This window comes from Esox lucius, chromosome 10 (genome assembly GCF_011004845.1).
Source record: "Esox lucius isolate fEsoLuc1 chromosome 10, fEsoLuc1.pri, whole genome shotgun sequence".
Taxonomy (NCBI): domain Eukaryota; kingdom Metazoa; phylum Chordata; class Actinopteri; order Esociformes; family Esocidae; genus Esox; species Esox lucius.
Window position 1 is genome coordinate 6,117,838 of NC_047578.1, and position 21,397 is coordinate 6,139,234.

General features: G+C 39.3%; 1 protein-coding gene across 4 annotated transcripts; it reads left to right on the plus strand.

Moving 5' to 3' along the window:
• The first annotated feature begins 1,400 nt into the window (after positions 1-1,400).
• On the plus strand, positions 1,401-11,352 carry stm (starmaker). 4 transcript variants are annotated; one of them, XM_034294781.1, is made up of 25 exons: positions 1,401-1,515; positions 2,201-2,265; positions 2,810-2,833; positions 3,261-3,293; positions 3,408-3,473; positions 3,572-3,610; positions 4,303-4,332; positions 4,433-4,477; positions 4,701-4,745; positions 5,584-5,631; positions 5,984-6,037; positions 6,609-6,650; positions 6,957-7,013; positions 7,135-7,164; positions 7,254-7,319; positions 7,412-7,453; positions 7,633-8,460; positions 8,942-8,986; positions 9,108-9,170; positions 9,419-9,466; positions 9,543-9,596; positions 9,751-9,798; positions 10,180-10,233; positions 10,397-10,469; positions 10,577-11,352. In XM_034294781.1, exons 1-24 carry the CDS (start codon positions 1,505-1,507, stop codon positions 10,435-10,437), a joined length of 1,878 nt encoding a protein of 625 aa, XP_034150672.1. In that variant the 5' UTR covers positions 1,401-1,504; the 3' UTR covers positions 10,438-10,469; positions 10,577-11,352. The 4 variants fall into 4 exon arrangements, with proteins under 4 accessions (XP_034150672.1, XP_034150674.1, XP_034150673.1 ...); XM_034294783.1 differs by having other exon boundaries at positions 10,183-10,233; XM_034294782.1 differs by having other exon boundaries at positions 1,402-1,515; positions 2,204-2,265.
• The last annotated feature ends 10,045 nt before the right edge of the window (positions 11,353-21,397 follow it).

Below are 21,397 nucleotides of genomic sequence, written 5' to 3' on the forward strand. Positions count from 1 at the left end.
AAGTTTGATTGGAACAATGCAAAACAAAATTGTGTTCAAGTTAAAATGAGGGTGATGTAGAAATGGCTTCTCCTTGGGGATGATTCTGAAGTCATGCACGACTGCCCATGTTAATCATCACATCAGGTTAAGTAAAATGCTGAATCATAATCACAAGAAATGAAGTCACTGACTGAGGTTGGAATAGAATCACAGACGATCATAGAAAGACACAAACACTGAAGTCTTTAAGGAGCACCGTGTTGAATCTTGCCTCTAAACAATTACATGACTTATCTCTTCCTCGTCTTCCCTTACTGAACGAGACTTGAATAGTATTATCAAGTCCAGCATGGTTTACGGATAGTACTACAGGATAATACTACAGGTTAGTACTACAAGATAGTGCTACATGATAGTACTACAGGATAATAGAGTTGAAAGCGAGTATAACAAGATTACTAGTCAATGCAAACTAATAGATGGACCAACGAGAATGTTTCAATGGCTTGTATGTATGCTAGTTGCACAGTAACAATCTTAGATATTGCCCCTTTTATAAAAATATTACAACAATATCAACCAGTTGCAACAATTTCAACACTACATGCACATATTATTTACAGCCATGTGAAAAACAAAGAAAGACTTGAAGTTCCTCAACAAACTCTCAACCAGTTACAACAATTTCAAACAGTTACAACAATTTCAACACTACATGCACATTTTCTTTACAGCCATGTGAAAAACAAAGAAAGACTTATAGTTTCTCAACAGATCTATAACTTTAAGTCTCTGCTCAGCAAGGTTTGGGTTAATTACATTTCAATTCCAGTCAATTCATGAAGTACAAAACATTTAAAATGCCTTTACTTTCTGATGAAGACACATTAAAATCAAAGTTTGTTTACAATACACTGGAATTTGAATTGAGGTTTGCTTTACCATCCCCTGAAATTGAAATTGAACTCACCCCATCTATATTCATATAGTTCATCCCATGGCAGAATCCACATACTTAAATGATACAGTACATTTTAATGTATTTGTTCATATACGTTGACATTTCCAGGCTACATCTTATCTTTACATTCAAATGCTGGGAAACAACTGCAGAGAATTATTGTCTGTCCCGGTCTTTTCCAAACAACACAATAAAACCCCATCATCAACAGGCCCAAGTGATATTCACAGGGTGCTTTATGACATGGGGCAGGACGAGCGCGTGGGAAGATTTGGGGGATTGATTCAGATCAGAGGTGACCTGAACTGTTCCGGAAACACCAGAGAGGTGTCAGACCCTCACTATTGACCCTGTTTTAAAGGAGAGTAGTTTTAGCAACGCCTCAGTTTTGTCTTTCTGTCTCCCTACGTGGATCTGTGAGGCTCAGGCTCTGCCCCCTAGGACCACAGGGAGGGGTGAAGGTATAAAACCGCCTGCATTTCCCCCAGACTGACTATAGACATACGGGAAGTTATAGAGACAGCGGCGCGTCTTCTCACCTGCTAAACCTATTCAGTCACAATGCTATCACGGTAAGTGAGCAATAACACAGGACTTTTATTTGACTCGCTATAAAAACAGCTCAGTCTATTTCACATATTTAGATACATATCTGTGGTTATGTGTATTTGTCAGCCTACCTGAAACCTTGAGAAATGTACATTGGCTGGGGGGGATTTTATTGGTGGATGGGATGGGAAAGGTTCAATTAACGTTTTTTTGAGGGAGTTTTGTGTTATTTCTAAATGTTGGCAATGTGTTATTAATTATTTTTATTTCAGATTTCCTTTCATTTTATTTTCTGAACTAAAAGAACGGTGATGAAACTGCCAAGAGATATAGTAATTAGGCTAAAAAGGTTTTAACTATATTAAAATGATGAATTGTATAAATATATCAACTTTTCATGGATTATATTTTCACTGATTTCAGTATCATTGTGAAATATCTTTATGGAATATTGAATCTTAATGAAATATTGAACATAAAATCACCAATTATCACCCACTGCTGTAAGTTCCACATTGAAATATGTCATAATATTTAAGCACAGGAAAAACAAATGTTGTCCTACCTTCTATTCAAATTGTTATTTTTGCTTTGCATTGCCCACAGTCACTAACAACAATCTGGTGCCTTTCATGAGTCTTTACCTCTGTTTGAGTAAACTATAATTGTTAAAATTCAGTAGTTGCTTTGTTGTGTTCTTTATTCTAACAGAAAATTGATTGTGCCTTTGATCTTGGCTTTGGCTGGTCTTGCTCTCTCAGCCCCCGTTACTGGTAAGATGTTTTTTCTACACAATCTTGCAAATATAAGGGTGAATTTGAAATTACTAACCATTGTATCTGAGTAATGTACATTTTAATCCAACGTGCTAGTGGATGGTTGTTCCTTTATTTACATTTTTACATTCCAGGTTCGACACCTTAGCAAAACAAGACGTTAATCATTTTATGCTTCACCTTTCAAGCTGTCCAGTCTTATCTATGTTAACCAACACTGTAAAGACAAAGCAAGCAAATACATCGAACAAAATTGCCATTACACAATGTTTGAGTCAGCAGGCATTTACAATGTATACACCATGGTCCGTCCGTCCCATCCAATCACAATGGGAGTACTCTGCTTCTCCACAAAGGCAGTGTAATCAGAACCCAGGTCTCTCTGATACAGATGAAACAAATGGGGTCTGTTCTCCAAGAGCCTGTAGTGGGACAGAGGAAGAAGAAGTGGGCCTAACACATGCTCTCTTTAAATTGAACTACTCCCACAAACCACTGATCACACAGCCCTAACGCTCTCGAATGAATCTTTCATTTACAGATGGAACCGACACAGACAATGATGGTAACGTGCACATTTTGTTTTTCCGGTCAAAATATTCAGGATCACCACAGCAATATGGGGGTGATAAGGGATGCACATTTAGAAGTAAAGGTGTCAGAAAGAACTGTTTTATGGTTTGAATAAATCCAACCCTAGCGAAGCCTTTCCAGGTTTATAGAGTCGCCTGAGTAACGCCTCAAAAAAGGTTCTTTAAGGAACCAGACTTTTGTATGGGAAGGGCTACATTTTGATCCTTCGAAATAATATCAATATCCTGATGACATATTGTAATAAACTGTTAACTATTTAAACTCTGACATTTCTGTTAGTGTCACTGAAGCTACAAAACAATGCCTACAATACATGTATTTGTCTTTAGTCAAAACCAGTGTTCAGTCAGAACTAGTGTTTATGATGTAACGATACCATTCATTGTGTTGTGTTGTAGAGATGGCAGCTGCCTTGCTAGCACACACTAATGGTAAGCTCCTCTGTTTCGAACCTTACACATATCACAGGTGCATGCTTTTTCCTCAGATTGACTTTAGCTGTATGAGCTTGGGAGATCTGGCGCTGAATATATTATTTGTCTCAGGTGCTGAACATGACGATGCCCCTACAGGTAGACCCATAGTTGAATCAGCAACTGAAGAATCTGCAGGTTTGTACGGACCTACAACCTATCTTCCTAAAAACTATGTGAGGTATGTGCGATTTGATACAGAGTCAAACTAATGTGACAATTGGTGTTGCTCACAGGGACCACCGATCGGGCTGACTCTGCAGAGCTCACTGGAGGTATTTAACTGTCTGGGTTTGGAACTTGGGATGTCTGTCTTTTCATCCAGGAATGAGGAATGTTGTTCTTTCTAAAAATAAACTTTTATTGGAGAATCCTCTAGGGGTTCTTCTCATAAAAAAAAGTGTGTGAACCCATATACAAAAATGTAAAAGGTTATTTCAAAGAAGTACTTCAATGGAACGGTTCAATGAACCATTCCAAGAACACACAGGTGTAGTTATGTTAAAAAAGTGAACTCCAAAGGGTTGTTCAAAAGCTTCTTCAAAAGGTTGTTCGAGAACGATAAAAAAACTCATAGGGTTTCATTTTTGAGGAACCCCTTGAAAGATCATCCAGGAACATATTCTTTTCAGAGCATAGAAGCAAACGAATTTCTGAGAAAACCTGTTTATAAAGACAGAGCATGGTTATCTCTCCTGAAAGTACCGGTAAAGGCAGTTAAACATGAGACACTGAAAACGCTTCTGTTGACTATAAAAACTATAAAAACATCAGATGTCTTAAATGTCTAAAGATACCCGATTTGAAAATACAGCAAGGCCAAACAAAACCAATTGCCAATCAAAAATAAAACAATAGCTAATATTAACCTTTTCTTGACAAATGTAAAGAATCCATGGCAAATACAAGCTACATTGTCAAATGTCTGACTTGACCTCAGCCTATTGTTCTGTCCTTCATTTATCAGATTCCAATGATACGTCCACAGACACCAACAGTGAGTCACCATTTTTGAATGGCAATAAAAACAAAGTAGAGTATATTGCGAGGATTTCATTCAGGGCGAGCGTCATACTCACCCGCCTTTTTTCTCCCAGATGGTGAAGCAAGCGTGGAAACCACAGGCCATCCTGAAACCCCAGGTGAGCCCTAAAAAGTGTTATACAAACAAGCCTATGCTAACAATATTTCTAACCATTTTTCAATTACAGCAAAGTGTGGAGGGCGACATCCTGTTGCCTACGCTGTCAGTCATAAATAAAAAATACTTTCAGTGTCGGTTGAGATCAGTGGATGCTAAAACAGTGAATTTCATCATGTTCCTTTCAAGATAAGACAAGAGACACCCATTCTATCATGTTTCAGATGCAGCGGACTCAACAGACCACACAGACACAGTGGATGAAGCTGGTGAGTGAAGCGATACATGCTGAGAGATCTTCTAGCCACCCAAGGTCACTGCTGTCCCTGTCTGTTGGGAACTACTGTTACTTCCAGTCTTAGAGAGCGTAAACCTGCCACTGCAGGTCTAAAATGTCTGCACCAGGTGTGTGGGAATTTCATGAAGACCTATATGACCAGGTCAAGTTCATAACGTTTATAACAGACTTAAAAAATTATCAATTAAAGTCACTGGTCAGTTATGGATGTCTGTTACCTGGTCAGTTAGGTCTAAATAGGAGCCTACCTGGTGAATACAGTTCTTTCAATTTCTTCAAGAACTGACTTGTCAAACATAGTGGAAACTCAATGCTTCAGCAAACTCTCTGTCTCATTGAACATAGTTTGCTGAAATAGCAGTAGGCTGTGGTCTAGGGTGGTCTGTCAGTCTAAGCCTCTGCCTCCAGGGCACAAATAGCAGTAGGCTGTGGTCTAGGGTGGTCTGTCAGTCTAAGCCTCTGCCTCCAGGGCACAAATACCAGTAGGCTGTGGTCTAGGGTGGTCTGTCAGTCTAAGCCCCTGCCTCCAGGGCACAATTACATTTAAGAAACCTAGCAGACGGTCTTATCCAGAGCAAATTACAGTTGTAGTGTACAGTACATACATTTCCATACTGTGTGTGTTTCTGTGTGTTTGTGTGCATGCATGTGCATGCTTGCATTCACTTAAAGCGTACATATAAATGTATCAGAGGTTGACTAGGCGTAGTCAAGTTGAGGGCTTACCAATTGAGGGAATGAACCAATGGGGCCTCAAATTCATGGGAATGAAACCCACAACCTTGACTCAAATGTAATATGTCTTTCAGATGCCTTTGCGGTTGGGACAGAGACTGTAGACTCTGCTGATTCAACAGGTGGGGAAGAGACATCATGCAGAATTTTATTTCTTTGTCAAATCATTTTAAAAGTTGCAATATTTACCTTTAATATTTACCTATTATTTATTTTGTCTTTTGAACTTCTATCCTCACAATTTCTCCTTTTATTAATTAAACATTTTCATATAAGAGTCATTAATATTAAATGAAGCTGTTAATGTTACAACAACACTTTAATAACTGGCCTGTTTAAATGAAGAAAAGCAATGATTCAAAACCATTACAACTGAACAATTTAAGTAATTCTTCATTTAATATGAATGACTTTTACATGTTTCATTAACCATAAGTATAGCGATACTGACCCAGTCATTTTGCTCACTGACAGACACCAATGCAGATTCAGAGGCTGTTAAACCTGAAGCGGCCAAAGAGACTGTTGGTAAGTGCAGGTCAAATGTAGTCAACTATATTTAGTTTAATTAACATTTATTTACGCAGCAAAATATCTTTGACACTCTCTTTTGAAGGTATCTTGATCACACCAAGAAAATAACAATCAAGTATTACAAAATCAAGTTGCTATCTATAGCTTTACATTTGGTCATGGAAAAGTCAACACAGGCATATTTTAAATTATACAACACACAGTCACAGTCAATTTGAACATGAGAATTCACAAATCAAGTTGTCCAATAGAAACTAAAGCATCAGGTTTATACCATAGGTCATTCCATGCCAATGGAGCACAGCAAATAAAACCTGTTTTATATGTGCAGCATTGAAAACGAACCAATCTTGTGATTGCATCTGACACATACTAAATTGGCAAGTAAAAAAGATGTGCTTTGGTATGACTGTTTATGAAGAATTGCTTGTACATACAAAGACCAGTTCCAGCAGTTACTGACATCCATTGTAATTGCAACAAAAACCACCATAAATTTAACATAGAGTTTTAAAATATTTAAAAAGAGAATAATACATCTATGTTGCTATGAAATTGATTTCAGACTCAGCCGATGTGGACACATCTCCAGAAAATGTCTCCACAGGTAAATGTTCAAATCAAACACACACACACACACACACACACACACACACACACACACACACACACACACACACACACAGATTCCACCCCACAACCCCAAATCTGTTACATGCTCAAATCAATTAAATAAACAGCTTTACATCAACCTCTATAAGATAAAGCAGACTGACAACCTGCGGGGAGATGCTAAAAATATTTTTGTTTCCATCACTAGACTAAGTGCTGCATTTTCGTCTAAGCCCTTTGGTTTCGTCTAAGAACAATTATAGACTTTGTAGGTAAATAAACTTCTGATGTCATCATACAGAACAGGACGACCAGGTTGACAAGGACGACAACGTCAAATCAGACGAAGACACAACAGGTACATAGCCTCCCACCACTCATAACCTTTATAAGTAGACAGTGCATTCCTCTAATGAAAAACATGATAAGTTGCACATGATAAAGCACAAACAACCTTGTGTTTCTTTTTCTAAACAAAGCGGTGACAGACGTGCAAGCTGACACTGCTGGTGAGTATGAAGCCGGTTCTCATCTGACTGTAATGCAGACGTCCTTCAATAGGTTACAGTTTGATAACATGAATCGCCTGTGATTGCAGATGTGACCAGTGATGAGACAGGCGAGGCCCCGGATATGGACCAAGACGATAACAAAAGTGACGCAGGTGTGTTTCGAAGACTTTTATGAACTGGACATTCAGTCCGAGGTGTTCAACACTTAATTCGTTCATAATCCGTTTGTATAATTTTCCTCTAGAGGATGCAGATGAAGACAAAACTCTAGGCACTGACCCTAAAAGTGAGTCTGCTCCGTGTTCCTCACCCTAAAGGGTCCTCATAAGTTAGGGCTTCCCATTGGTGTCGCCCCTGGGCCTAGTGCTAGGACCCTTCTTGTTCTTAAGTTCTTATTTCACTACAATAACAAAACAAAAAAGATTCATGACCAAGATGTCTAACCACTGTGTCACTTGCCTGCAGATGCTAAAGCAGACGATAGTGAAGAGGATAAGGACAGTTCACATGAGCCTGAGGCTGTTGCTGAGGGGAAGAACAGTGAAGAAGAATCAAAGGAAGAGGCGGACGGCGACAGCAAACACGATGACACTGACTTGGATTCAGACAAGGCCAAGGACACAGACGAGGACAGTCAACAGGACACTGACACAGGCGACAACAGGCCAGACACAGATGACCAGAAAGATAGCAAAGAGAGCAACGAAGAGGGACCATGGGTCGTGAAGGAGGAACCGAAAGATCGGGGAATGGAAGAAAAAGACAGCGAGAGCCAACAGGACACCTCAGAAGAGGACAAGAAGCCAGACACAGATGATGAAAAAGACCCCAACAGCGCACTCGACAGTAAAGACAGCAGCGAAGGCCAGGCCCGGGTGCCGGAAACAGACCAGGAGGAGAAAGCCACGGTGGACAGCCAGGAAAAGCCTGAAACAGCAAGCACTGAGGAAAGAGGTGACTTGAGGGACCAAGAGGTCAGTCCTGACGACAGTGTGGAAGAAGGCAGCCCTGTAGGGGGCCAAGATCTCAAGCCTTCAAAGGATTCAGATGAGACAGAGCTGGTGATGAAGGAGATTAACCCCGACATGACAGAGTCTGAGAGTAAGGAGAGTACGAGGGACAGTGAGGAAGACAGCCCGGAGGAGAGTGAGGATGACACAAGCAGACCTCAGACTGAAGCAGACTTCAGTGTTATGGTTGGAGTCAGCATCACCTCTAAACCACAAGACGATAACAGTGAAGATAACACAGAAAACCAGCCAGAGGATGATAGCATGATGAGAGAGCCAGAAGGTGTGGTCACTACTACTAAACAAAATGTTTATGTCAGGTCACTTGATCATATTTCTTTTTTTTTAAACACAGAAATCGTTAGGTGACAACTCAACCCAATGTAAATGTTTATCAAGGAGGTCTGTGCCCAGTGAGATGCAATTAATTTATGTAATACATTTTATGTATTGTTAGTGGTAATGACAACTTATTGTAGTAAAAGTATTGACAGTGGAATTTACATAATATTCTGTTAGTAGTATTGCTGGTGTTAATGACATCATATTGTGATAGTATTATTGTTAGTGTTAATGATATCATATTGTGATAGTATTATTGTTAGTGTTAATGACATCATATTGTGATAGTATTATTGTTAGTGTTAATGACATCATATTGTGGTAGCAGTATTGGTAGTGGGGATGACATCATATTGTGGTAATAGTATTGTGAGTAGGAATTACATCATATTGTGGTAACTGGAATGCTTCTTCTGATGCAGATTCTAACAATTCTGACAAGGATGATAAGGACAAAGATGACTCTGGTATGTATCTGCAGCTTTCAGTTGTTTTTCAGCTCATCCATGCAGTACTTAATTAAAAAGAAATGCATCATATGAAATGATCCATCATTTCCGTCATATTATGCACATTTTGTTTTGACAGATTCAGATGATGATGATTCACATGCAGAGACAGACGCAAATTCACACACAGGTTTGTACTCAGGTTTGTACTCTAAATGTCAGTAGTTCTGTTCTTGAGCCATTCAAATCTCCTCAGGTTTTCTGTGGACCCAAGGAAGAGTAACTGCCCCAATTGCAAATCCTGATTAATATCTGATAATGACAAAATATTGCAGTCTCCTGCAATGCTTTCAAAAGCCCTATTAACATCAGCAAAGTGCTTTTACAGGTAAATCTTTAATGTTTTGGACGTTCAGCTTTATTATATTCTGTAATTCATCTACTCTTTAGATGAGGACGAGACAGATGAGGATTCCCATGATGAGTCAATGGCAAAAGGTACGTTTGAGAGTCAAAGCCATACAAATATCTACAGTGTAAAATAAGGTCTGAGTCACGTTTTTTCTTAAATCAGATGACGATATAGACGAGATGGACGGAGTTGAAACAACAACTCGAGATTCAGACGGTAAGGCCCAAAACTAACTCTGGATAGTCACAAACGAGTGACCTGACCATTTTCAGAATTTGACCAGGGCAAGAACTAGTAAACATGACTCAAGAAAAAGATACCTCTGTTGTCCCTGTGCCTTTTCTGATAAGGTTTCTGTGTATTTGAACAGAAACAATGAAGTCTGATGAGATGGATGTTGCTGATGACAAAACAGAAGGTATAAGAGAAGACAGGACAGCCCTGTCAGAAGCCTCCCACAGCTCAGAAACAATAGACATTATGCAGACAAAAAAAACACACCCGCACACACACACACACACACACACACATTTTCATATGCATGGAGTTATCTGACTGAGGATGCGTATGAGCCGAAAAAAACACTCATACAAAAAGTGCATGAAGTAACAGACTTATAAGGTTTTCAGAAATCCTGGTTGGAGGTTTCCAGACTTCCTGCTTATTCCCTTCTGATTCCAGGAATCTTAAAACCAGGATTTCTGGAAACCAGGAAATGTAATGTAGTATGCAGAATGTTTTTGTTGCAATCCCTAGGAAAACTGTGGATTGCTATAACTGTGTTACTTTATTGTCTAAGCAGTGGCAGCTGTGGTTCCAGACCAACCAGATCATCTGGACGACATGGCGCAGGGTAAAGACAGCCAGTTGACTATGAAGCTTTTATTATTATGTTCAATAATAATAAATTCTGTTTAGCAAAGCTACATGGAGCTCACTTATTATTCTGTTTGATGCAGTCAGTGGTCATGGTCATTTTCTGAGATAGTGTGCTGTATTTTTCATTTGATTTCCAGTGGCTGAGCCTGCTGCCACCGTCCCAGTAATCCAGTCTTAGCAGTGTAGGTGGAGCCCAGAGGAGTTTGAAAGGTAATCAAAGTTGTACCTCTTGATATAAGAAAAGGACAACCTTCACATTGTAAATACTGCATTGATTAATATAGCCGTCTCACTTCAATCTGTCATTTTTATTCCAGACCCATCATGGTGAATCCCACGGAAATGTTATCCTGCAGTCAGCAACAGCATCAACAAAAACTATAGTGAAACGTTTGTCTTAAGTTCCTTAACCCACTCTTGCCCCTCAAAGAGGTGAAAATGTCAACGTGGCTAAAACTATTTAAGTGTTTTGGTGAACATTACCTTTTTACCCACATGTTTACATCTAAAGGGTACTTAGATTTTTCGTAAATTGGCAACATTTTTAAACGCAGTTTTTGTTACAAACAGGATATTTAAGTTGAGAAGTCTTCATTACACTACTGTAGCATACTGATCAAATCTTCAAAATGTTTCTTTTACAATGCCCATATGTCACTTTTTGTAAGATAGCATTTAGTCATTCTAGGTTTGCTATGTTTCTGCAGGTTATGGGTTTCTACAATTTATCTCTTGCCTTCATATTATGTGTTGCTGTTTCATTCTTGGCAGAAAGCTGAACTGGCACTTTGTCCTTCTAACCGATAATGGCTGCTACATTTGAAATATAACTCCAACTGACTCTCAGTACAACATTCCTTTTAAAATTGTAAGAAAAATAAGGTCATATATATACAATTAAGTGTACATACATGTTATTACATTACTATGTATTTGATAAAGTATACAACAAATCTAGAGAAAGTACTAGAAAAAATGTGCTTTAAAATGGTTTGGAAAAATTGTAAAATAACATTTGAATAGACATAATGAGACCTTTTTAATATTACACAGGGGGAAAAATCAAATAAAGATTGAGCTGTCAGAGACATTTTATTTTGCCAGTTTTTTGGGATAAAAAGTTGTGTGTTTGTGTGTGTCTTTGTGTGTTCTTTTGTTAAACAACGCCTTGGTCCTTCAGCGCGGTTCTATAAATGAACTTAGCATTAACATGGTGGAAAGAATAACATCCCTTACTGACATTTGGACGGTGGCGCCTGGGACGTGCTTTGTTTATGCCACATTTGTACATCTGTAAAGGCAAACTGCTGCTTTTCAAATTCCCCCACAAAACTTTCTCTGGGGATGGTTTCCTACAGTCATTGTAGAGGCATTCTGTAAAGAAATCCTGTTCATGATGCAAGACAAGTCACTAAGCGACCAGAACTGTCAATCAAATAACATTAAGTTGCATTAGTGCAGCCTACTGGTCTGCTGCCCAGGTGATATTTAGTAAAACATATTTAGTAAAACAAAACCATAGCATACCATAACCAAACGCTATAAAAACAACCAGTAGCAATTGATCCACAAAGTTAATGGTTGATAAGGAAACAATACTAAACAGCCTACACCAAAGTAGAATTATCTTGTCTGAAAGCGTAGAGTCTTGGCTGAAAAATGCTTTTGATGCTTTTTTTAACTGTCTGAAAGGGTATCAGTTGTCGACACATTACTGTAGCTGTACTCTGCATCTAAAAAAGGTATTGAAACTGGGTCATATTACTTTAATAATGTACTTAGCATTAAGACACGTTTGAGAAACAATGGCTTAGTCCTATGATTTTAACATTAACATGCTTTCAGAAAACCAGGCCCGGTAAAATTGTCCAACAATCATGTCAAAGCTTTCATTCACGAAGGATGAGTGTACTGAATATTGATTGTGTTTTTTCCCACTCTCCATTCAATGAAGCCATTGTCATTTTCATATAAAAAAGCATCATGTCATGAAGCTGACATGAGTAATCAAAAATGATTGATAACGACCAAACGAAACATTTATTTAGGACATTTTACAGATATAAAAAAAGATAAGTGTTTATTATAGAAATTTGAATGAAAGAAGTCTGCTAATATGTGCTGTTGCTCACAGGAAATATATACACCTCCAAAATGTAAGGTAGCATAAGTAGTAATAAGTATAAATTGATAGTTGAATAAATCATTGTCAGTCAATTTATCATGAAAGTATTCATCAAAATCCCCCAGCGCAACCATGTCATTGAAAATGCTTGCTTCTTTATCACTGGCCTTTTACCTTGCTCAGAGTCAGACCAGGCAATCTGGCACACATGAAATCAATGAAATCAATGCATTCTTATTTTTCTAGTAAATGTACAATGAGAATCATATGCCTCTTGGGCATTTCTCAGGTATTTAACACTGGGGTGAAACCAGACCGCACAGAAGGTTTTTGGGTATAATATTTTATCTATAAAATATATCATATATTGTACAAATGAAAACAATCTAAAAGTGTAAGCTGAAGCAGTGTCTCTCAGCGCATGTGGGGGAAGTGCTGAATGGGATCAACTTACGATCCTGAATGGCATCAACTTACGATCCTATGGATTACCTATGATCACATCTAAATTAGCGTGTTTTGAGTCCCTGCTGAAATTACTGTAGATGTCAAAGTACATTTTGGAGACACTTATCTCACGCTCATGACTTACAGTAGTCAAAGCATTTCTACTTGTGAACACCAGCCATTCCATATATTTAAAATATTCACAAGCTATCAAACCTGAATCAGCCGGTCAACAAATGAAGGCCCTTGGCTGGGTGAGTTAGAGAAGTTAATTCTGGGGGCCGACAACAAAATTGCAAAATCTGTGGGCCTGGAGGTTTGACAATCTCTCCTTTAACAACATATGACCATGAAAGTCTCTCTGTCATGAGGCACAGCACTGCCATGAGCATGACATCTTAATGACACTTTTCCACAATGCACCAGTGTCCACTCTGACCTGAGCAGAAAGAGAGAGCGCGAGGAGGACACAGGATATTATGTTCTCCACATCCAAGAGGACTACATTGCGTGACCCAACCCCAGAAGAGCGGTTTAGTGGGGCTTACCTTTCAAAGGGCCCCTAAATCCTGGGGGCCTTCTTAGGTTTCAAATAAACCATACTTGGTGGTCCACACTGGACCTAGCCTGCACGGAGGAGGAGACGAAGGACGAGACAAGGGGAACAAAATACAAAAGCCTCCAAACAACTTGGAACAAAAGGGCCTGTGACCTGCCATAAGAGTCAGTACAAGGTTACTGGTTTCCCTTCATGCGATTGGCTTGTCACCTCTAACTTCTAACTCCCCAAACCACCATGTACCCCCAACCTGTATCCCAGTACGTTAGCAGCTACCCCCAGATAACTAATGTTACACTTTAATTTGAGGCGTCAGAGGTTGTGAACACCTGCCACTGAAAGATTATACACTGCAAATGTTTATCCACAAAGCATCAACAGAAATGCATCTTTATAGTGCGGAAGAATTACGTACACCACTAGTTTAAACCGTTGGTGCCCTGTGGCCTGAAATAACTTCACGGTTCTTGTAACTGATTAACATGAGGCAGCAAAGCAGACCCCAAACCACACCGCCTGCATGCTTTACGGCTGGTAGGATGGACTTCTGTTCAAATGCAACGTATCGTTTTTGGCAAACGAGGTGTCTGGCATTGAAGTCAAACAACCTCACACTTGACTCATCCGTCCAGAGCACATTGTTCTAGTAGTTGTCTGGTAAATGTCTACAGGTTTTGTCTGGCAAACGTCAGTTGTGTCTTGATATTCTCTTCTGCCATGCAGGCCTCGTGATGGATATCAGAGCCCTTGATCTGTCCAATGTAGATCGCTAGAGATCTGGAATTGGAACAGTTGACTTAAATACTTTGCAATTTGCGTTATGTTTCGGATGACGAAAATGGGTTCTGTTTTAATGGGTCAGGTAATTCGTTTTGTAAATGTGATACACATTTTTTTTGTTCATCCGGGATAATACATTTGTTGTGGAAATCTTTTCCCCTTTTTCCCGCCAACAATCTCAAATAACTTGGGAGTTTGTGAACTCAAAAGTAGACTTTAATGACGTCGTAATGCCGTGGTGATCTGCAGAGCAACCAAACCAACAAATGTTTATACAGTATGGTTATACAATGATATTAGGTCCTCCCATTATGCTAATTTCTGGATGGATCCTTCTCGAATCTTCTATCAATGTTTCACAACCCTCTGGGATTCGCTCCCTCAGCCACTACCCATCATTACTCAGCATATTCTCTAAAGACGAAGGATTCCCTTATCTATGGGCTCACTCATCCTCCCAAGGCATTCAAGGACAAGCAACAGGTCATTCTGACATCAAGATGAAATAAACTGTTGCTCCTTAGTCTCATCAGTATAGTACGAAAAGAACCTGAGCACTGCTGTTGACCTTGACACACATAGAAATCCAAACTGTGTACTTTATTCTTCATCATTCTCTCTTAACAATTAAATGTGGAAAAAGACATCTGGACTGTTTGGGGAAATTATATGAGCCCTGGTTGAATGTTTCATAAATTAGCACTCAATTAATATACAAGTGATCACATGAGACGTTCTGTCTACTCTTCATCAGGTTAATGTGAGAGAACGACATTTTATGAAAATATCCCTACACATTATGCCAAAAAGTCTCTGAGCCCAGAGATATTAATTACAAGGTAAAATAGTCCCTCGGCTGACTCTGACCTGGGCTAGTATTGATGTGAACTGGCAAGCCTGGCAGGAAGACAGTCCCCCAGGACAGGAAAAGGGAGCTTAACCACCTGTAAAACTACCTCATGCTGTATAAGCAGTTAGTTTAAGGTTGCCAGTGTGTATATTTGTAACCTAAAGTAGTGCGGTGTTGGAAAAGTTACCTTGATATAATAAGCTGCCTTCATAGGGAACAGTCCTATAAAGAAATTTAAATGAGCACTACTGTCACTTTGAGATTCTTAATGAAAAATGTGCTAAATAATCGCATGTCTCAAAGTAGGCCTCACCTAGAAGAGAAGTAATGGCTAACATTAGTGCCTATTGTTTTGAGCCAGTTATAATACAATTAGTGCTGTAAAATGATTAAAATGGCACCTAAATACACACTTTTCTGTTTACAAATCAGTGAATCATGTTAAAGACATATTGTAACTATGGACAGCACTTGAATTGGCATTAAATAAATGCTGGAGCTGTATTTTTCAAGGTGTCATGACACAAAATGTTCACCCCATAATCACCACAACAACTGACAGTGTCTGTTTGTAGCCCATGTACATCTGAACAGAAGGTTGCTGGTTTTGAGCCCATGGTTCTACCATCTCCTACCACTGTGCTCTTTTACAAGGCACCAAGTACAATAACTGCTACGTCGAGCTATTGTATAAAACACATATCAGCCCACTCGTATGGAGAGTTGAATCACATCTAAGCTTTTCAAGGTACTGTCCTTGGATGGTATGGTTAGCTTAGGAAAGGTTAGAATGGGGTTCAGGTGGGGGCCTGTAAATAGTAGCTTTCCTGATGTATGGTTGGCCACAATGAAATACCTGCGTCTTCTTTTAAATAATTTGCCAATGTAATCAAATGCATAAGGTAGGCTGCTTGAATTGCCATAAGTCATAAGATAGGCTATGAGTCTAGATATGCTAGTCTACAAACATTCATCGGGGGAGATCTTTAAATCATGCATGGAGGTTGCTTGCAAATTCTGCTATTGGAAAATGTTTTGGTTGAAACTTGGCTGGCTATTACAGTAATGCTTTTATAAGTAACTTCAACAGATTTTAAGGGTAAACAGCATGTTCACAGTACTCCCGATACACTAGGCAAAAACACGAACATTAACATACGTTTATGGTTCGTCTCCAATGTTGTAGTAAATGTTGCAGTTTTAATCATGGCCATATCTAAAAAGATTAGCTACGTGTTTTACATAATGATCCTAGCCACAGATCACAATTGTTACCATTGCTTCTAAACCTACATTACCCAAAAAAAGCAGTATGTCCATTCCCACAGCCACTTCTTGTTTAACAAGAAGCAAGGAAAAAATAAATAGATTGATAGTAGTTATTTGCCATCCTGGTCCTAATAAAACTGTTATGGTCTAATTGTGATTAGTATATACATTCTTCAATCTGAACACATTTCACCAGAATATCATCTGCAAATAAAGAAATGGCATAAGCAGATAAGTAGATCAGATTATTTATATAAATAACACATTATTCTCCTTTCATGAGTGTATAATTTGATTTCAGATACACTTTTGAAGATATTTTTGGTGTTTAATCTGCCATACACAAAGCAGGTAGACGTCTGTAATTTTTATCATAGGTACATTTCAACTGTGAGAGACGGAATCTAGAACAAAAATCCAGAAAATCACATTGTATGATTTTTAAATAATTAATTAGCATTTTATTGCATGACATAAGTATTTGATCACCTACCAACCAGTAAGAATTCCAGCTCTCACAGACCTGTTCATTTTTCTGCAGCTGTTTGAACTCATTACCTGTATAAAAGACACCTGTCCACACACTCAATCAAACAGACACCAACCTCTCCATAATGGCCAAGACCAGAGAGCTGTGTAAGGACATCAGGGATAAAATTGTAGACCTGCACAAGGCTGGGAGGGCTACAGGACAATAGGAAAGCAGCTTGGTGAGAAGGCAACAAATGTTGGCGCAATTATTAGAAAATGGAAGAAGTTCAAGATGACGGTCAATCTCCCTCGGTCTGGGGCTCCATGCAAGATCTCACCTCATGGGCCATCAATGATCATGAGGAAGGTGAGGGATCAGCCCAGAACCACATGGCAGGACCTGGTCAATGACCTGAAGAGAGCTGGGACCACAGTCTCAAAGAAAACCATTTGTAACACACTACGCCGTCATGGATTAAAATCCTGCAGTGCACGCAAAGTGCCCCTGCTCAAGCCAGTGCATGTCCAGGCCCGTCTGAAGTTTGCCAATGACCATCTGGATGATCCAGAGGAGGAATGGGAGAAGGTTGTGTGGTCTGATGAGACAGAAATAGGAGCTTTTTGGTCTAAACTCCACTCGCCGTGTTTGGAGGAAGAAGAAGGATGAGTACAACCCCAAGAACACCATCCCAACCGTGAAGCATAGAGGTGGAAACATCATTCTCTGGGGATGCTTTTCTGCAAAGGGCACAAGATGACTGCACCGTATTGAGGGGAGGATGGATGGGGTCATGTATCGTGAGATCTTGGCCATCAACCTCCTTCCCTCAGTAAGAGCATTGAATATGGGTCTTAGACTTCTACATGCTTTGTAAGTGGGAAAACTTGCAAAATCGGCAGTGTAGTTATCGAAATTGTGACTGATAAAATGTCGCAAACATATTTGTTTGCATTAAGCTATGCTTAAGTCCGTTTTTTCAGTAAACCTATATGACAATCAGTAAATTCAGAGCGTAAATGTGTTTACTTAATTTCAATATATTACACTATATTTTCATACCAGGTTTCAAAAGACAAATGTAGGTTTCCATAATCCCAAATAAAAAGGTATAATAGTGAAACATAGTAGATAATCCCAAAGTGATGCTACATAAAGCCTGATTAAGACAGGTCGTATCCTCACTCAAATCATCAAAAATTGCTGATGTTAGGAAACCTAAATCATTTTACAATAGGTTGTTATAGCAGATAGAACAGTTTTAGTGATAAACACAATCACACTCAAGTTCAAGCACATGTAGTTTTTTTTCTCTCACCCCTCCAGGAATTGGTGCACAGCAAGTTACCACAGTATCAAAAGACTTACGTAAGACAAACTTAACCCTCTCTTAGCCCTGGGATGCAGTTCTTGTTAAGAACAGAGTAGCTCCAAGTTCATTCAATTCAACGCTGCAGTTAAAGAAAAGTGAAAGAAAGCTGTCTAGTGTCTATTTTTGTGGTAAATGTTGCACTCACATATTTGGGCAACATTTCCATTTGATTAAATTGCAGAAAATGACTTCTTACATGTTTTAACATTTTCAGAACTTTCCACTTTTGGTTCTGAAAAACCATCATTTCCTTGGTAATGATGGATGCGAGCTTGGGGTCATTTTTCTGCTGATGAAGTGTCATCAAAGAAGTTTAGAGGCATTTGGTTGACCTGAGCAGGCAAGATGTTCCTGTTCAGATCAGAATTCATCCTACTGCTGCCATCCATAGTCACATCAAAAATGAAATGGGACACTTCCTTTTGCAACCATAAATGGCCAGGCCATAACGCAATTCTTTTCTCTCCCTCCATCTGGCACAGGTTAATCTTCACCTCATCTTGTCTATGACACATTGTTCCAGAACTCAGCAGGCTCCTTGTGGTCACATTTTAGCAAACTGTATCCCAGGCCGTTCTGTTGAGTCATACTAGTGGTCTGCATCTTGTGGTGTAGCATCTGATGTTCTGCTGGTGTACTCGAGTTCAAAGGGTAGTCTTTGATACATCTGTGCCTACCTTATGGAGAGTGTTCCTGATTTATTGAACTGACGTTTTTTTCCTTTACCTTTGAAAATGTTGTGATGGTCCTCGACTTCATTGTCCTTCCTTGGCCACATCATGTAACGCATATGTGATTTATGATACTTAAATTAAACACAATCGCACATTTTACATGCCTTGGTATAATCCTGTAGAGAACTGCAGTGTGGCTGGATGTGTCATGTTGATGTGTGGATCTCAGTATCTTGTTTCTAACATGATGGTCAGTAGCTGCTGTATAAGGATGCATTAGAGAGTTACCATGGCAGTCAAGCGAAGCACTTCAATCCTATTGATCAGAAAATATCATGAAGTTTGGCATCTGGCCATTTTGACTGCCAAGATGTTTGTCTCAGCTATACCTGTGGACACTGACATCTGCATCGAGGGTCAAATGAATGTGGATTCAACAGGAAACATAACGTCTTGGTGAGAATCAGATTCAGTTAAAGTCCGAACTTTTGATAAGATTAAATGCACTGCTGCTTTTCAATGGGTTCAACATTTCAGGTGCTATGGATCCATTTGGTGGCTGTTCTCTCCTGGACTATACAGGTAGCGTCCAGGTGAGGGAGCTGGTGCATTGTTTAATGTCTACTGTCTGGTGCAGACACTGGCTTCTGCATTGTCTGCATTGACCTGTTCTATGGATGACAGTGTCATCTGCGTAGATGTACATTTCAATCGGCAGCATTTTCTCATAAGTTGTTAGCATAAAACTATAAAACTATATAAACGGCTAAATAATAGAAAGCTTTGGCATTCCCGTTGTTAGGACAAAGCTTGTCAGAAGTCTTGCAATCATTCTGTACACACTGGGATCTAGTGCTAGGATATCATTCTAACCAAAAACCTGATTAACATGAAATCTACATTAACATCGTCTTTAATGCTGTGTCAAAGGTCTCCTGCAAATCAACACAAAGCTGTTTCAGAACCAACTGCTTCCTGTGCATCATTAGTAACTTACATGGCATTAGTAGTATTATGCTTCTTTTCAAATCCACTTTGAAACTTGTTCAGGACAATCTTGGTACAAAAAACACCTTCAGCTGCTCACAAAGAAGTGTTTAAAAACAGGTATTTTCAAGGACACTGTCAAGATGAGAAGGATTTGAAATGGGACAGTAGTTGTCAAGGCTCAAAGGACCAGCGGCCAAACAAAGGTGATCAAGAAAGAGTACTTTTCAGCTACATTCCCAGGGAAGTGGTATCATTTATGTAAAATAAATTAAGAAATGAATGGATTTTTAGACCAAGCAATGAGGGCTTAATTTCAGTCATCTGAACTAATGTTACGGAACAGAGTTAAAGACAATGCCTGTGTAAATGATTCATTTGTATGTTGGTTGTCAAGAATGGCTGTCAAAGCCATGCTACAATCATAAATGGAGGTGACCATCCATTTAGTGACCTGCTCTTTGATGTAACTCCAAATGCCTTTCTTAATCTTACCTGTATATGTTTAGTTTTTTTTTTAACGTGTTCAATAAACAGCTAACCTGACATTTTCAGTCCCACAGTGTTTTCTCTGTAGTCAGGCTTCAGAGCTGGCCATGCATGGAACTCAGCAATGTTAAAGGTCCTAAACAATTAATCTGCCTCATACAAAAAGCTACAATGTGCAGTTTTTTTGTGGATTTGATTAAAATCTTTGGCTCCATCAACCATTTCATCCAAATCAATAGACTCCCCAACCCAGGGTCCTCAGAGGACTGTCTAGCCTGGTCTGGCTATTTCTCAGATTGAGTACGATGTGACCAATCTAAATCTGCTCTCTGAACCTCTGGCTGTATTCACAGGCATTCTTCAAGGTTAAATTCTTGGACTGACCTTATTCTCTGTGTATATCAATAAAGTTGTGCTTACTGCTGGTAACTCGCTTACTCACCTTTACACCGACAACACTATCCTGTACAAAAATAGGTTTAATTACATCCAACATGCCTTATTTCACCTCCACCTACTCATTAACACCACAAAACAAAATGTATGGCTTCAGTCCGGGCCAATTTCAACCTGCTTGCCCCCAACCATCCTGATCCTGAATGGGTTTGGAATATGTCGACATCTACAAATTCCTTGGTGTATGGCTGAGCCCCTCGCTATCATTCAGTACACATCGTATCGTCTACCTTCAGCTCACATTTTAATCCAGAAACTCTTCAGCAATAAGACATCCATTACCCATGATGTCTAATATCCCCATACTGACAATCTTTGCTGTGGCTACGTCGTGTCAGTTCCCGCACAGCCATTTGCTTTGTCACCAGCTCCCCCTTCAACCCTCATCACAGTGAGCTTTACACTCCGGAAAAGTGTCCCATGCTACATTTGTGAAACCAGATTTTCAGGTATTTACCGGTCCCTTCTAAGCAAATCCCTTCTCTATTTCAGTTTACTCCTCAACACGGCTATTTCAACAGTAACTTTGCTCTGGTAGATATCTCACACTGGTCATTCCTAAAACACCTGAACGGTACAGACAGTGTCAGAAGCTAATTCTGAGTTAACCAATATTGCCAATCCTTATCTTGTGCTGTAGCAGGACATTATCAGCCATTTG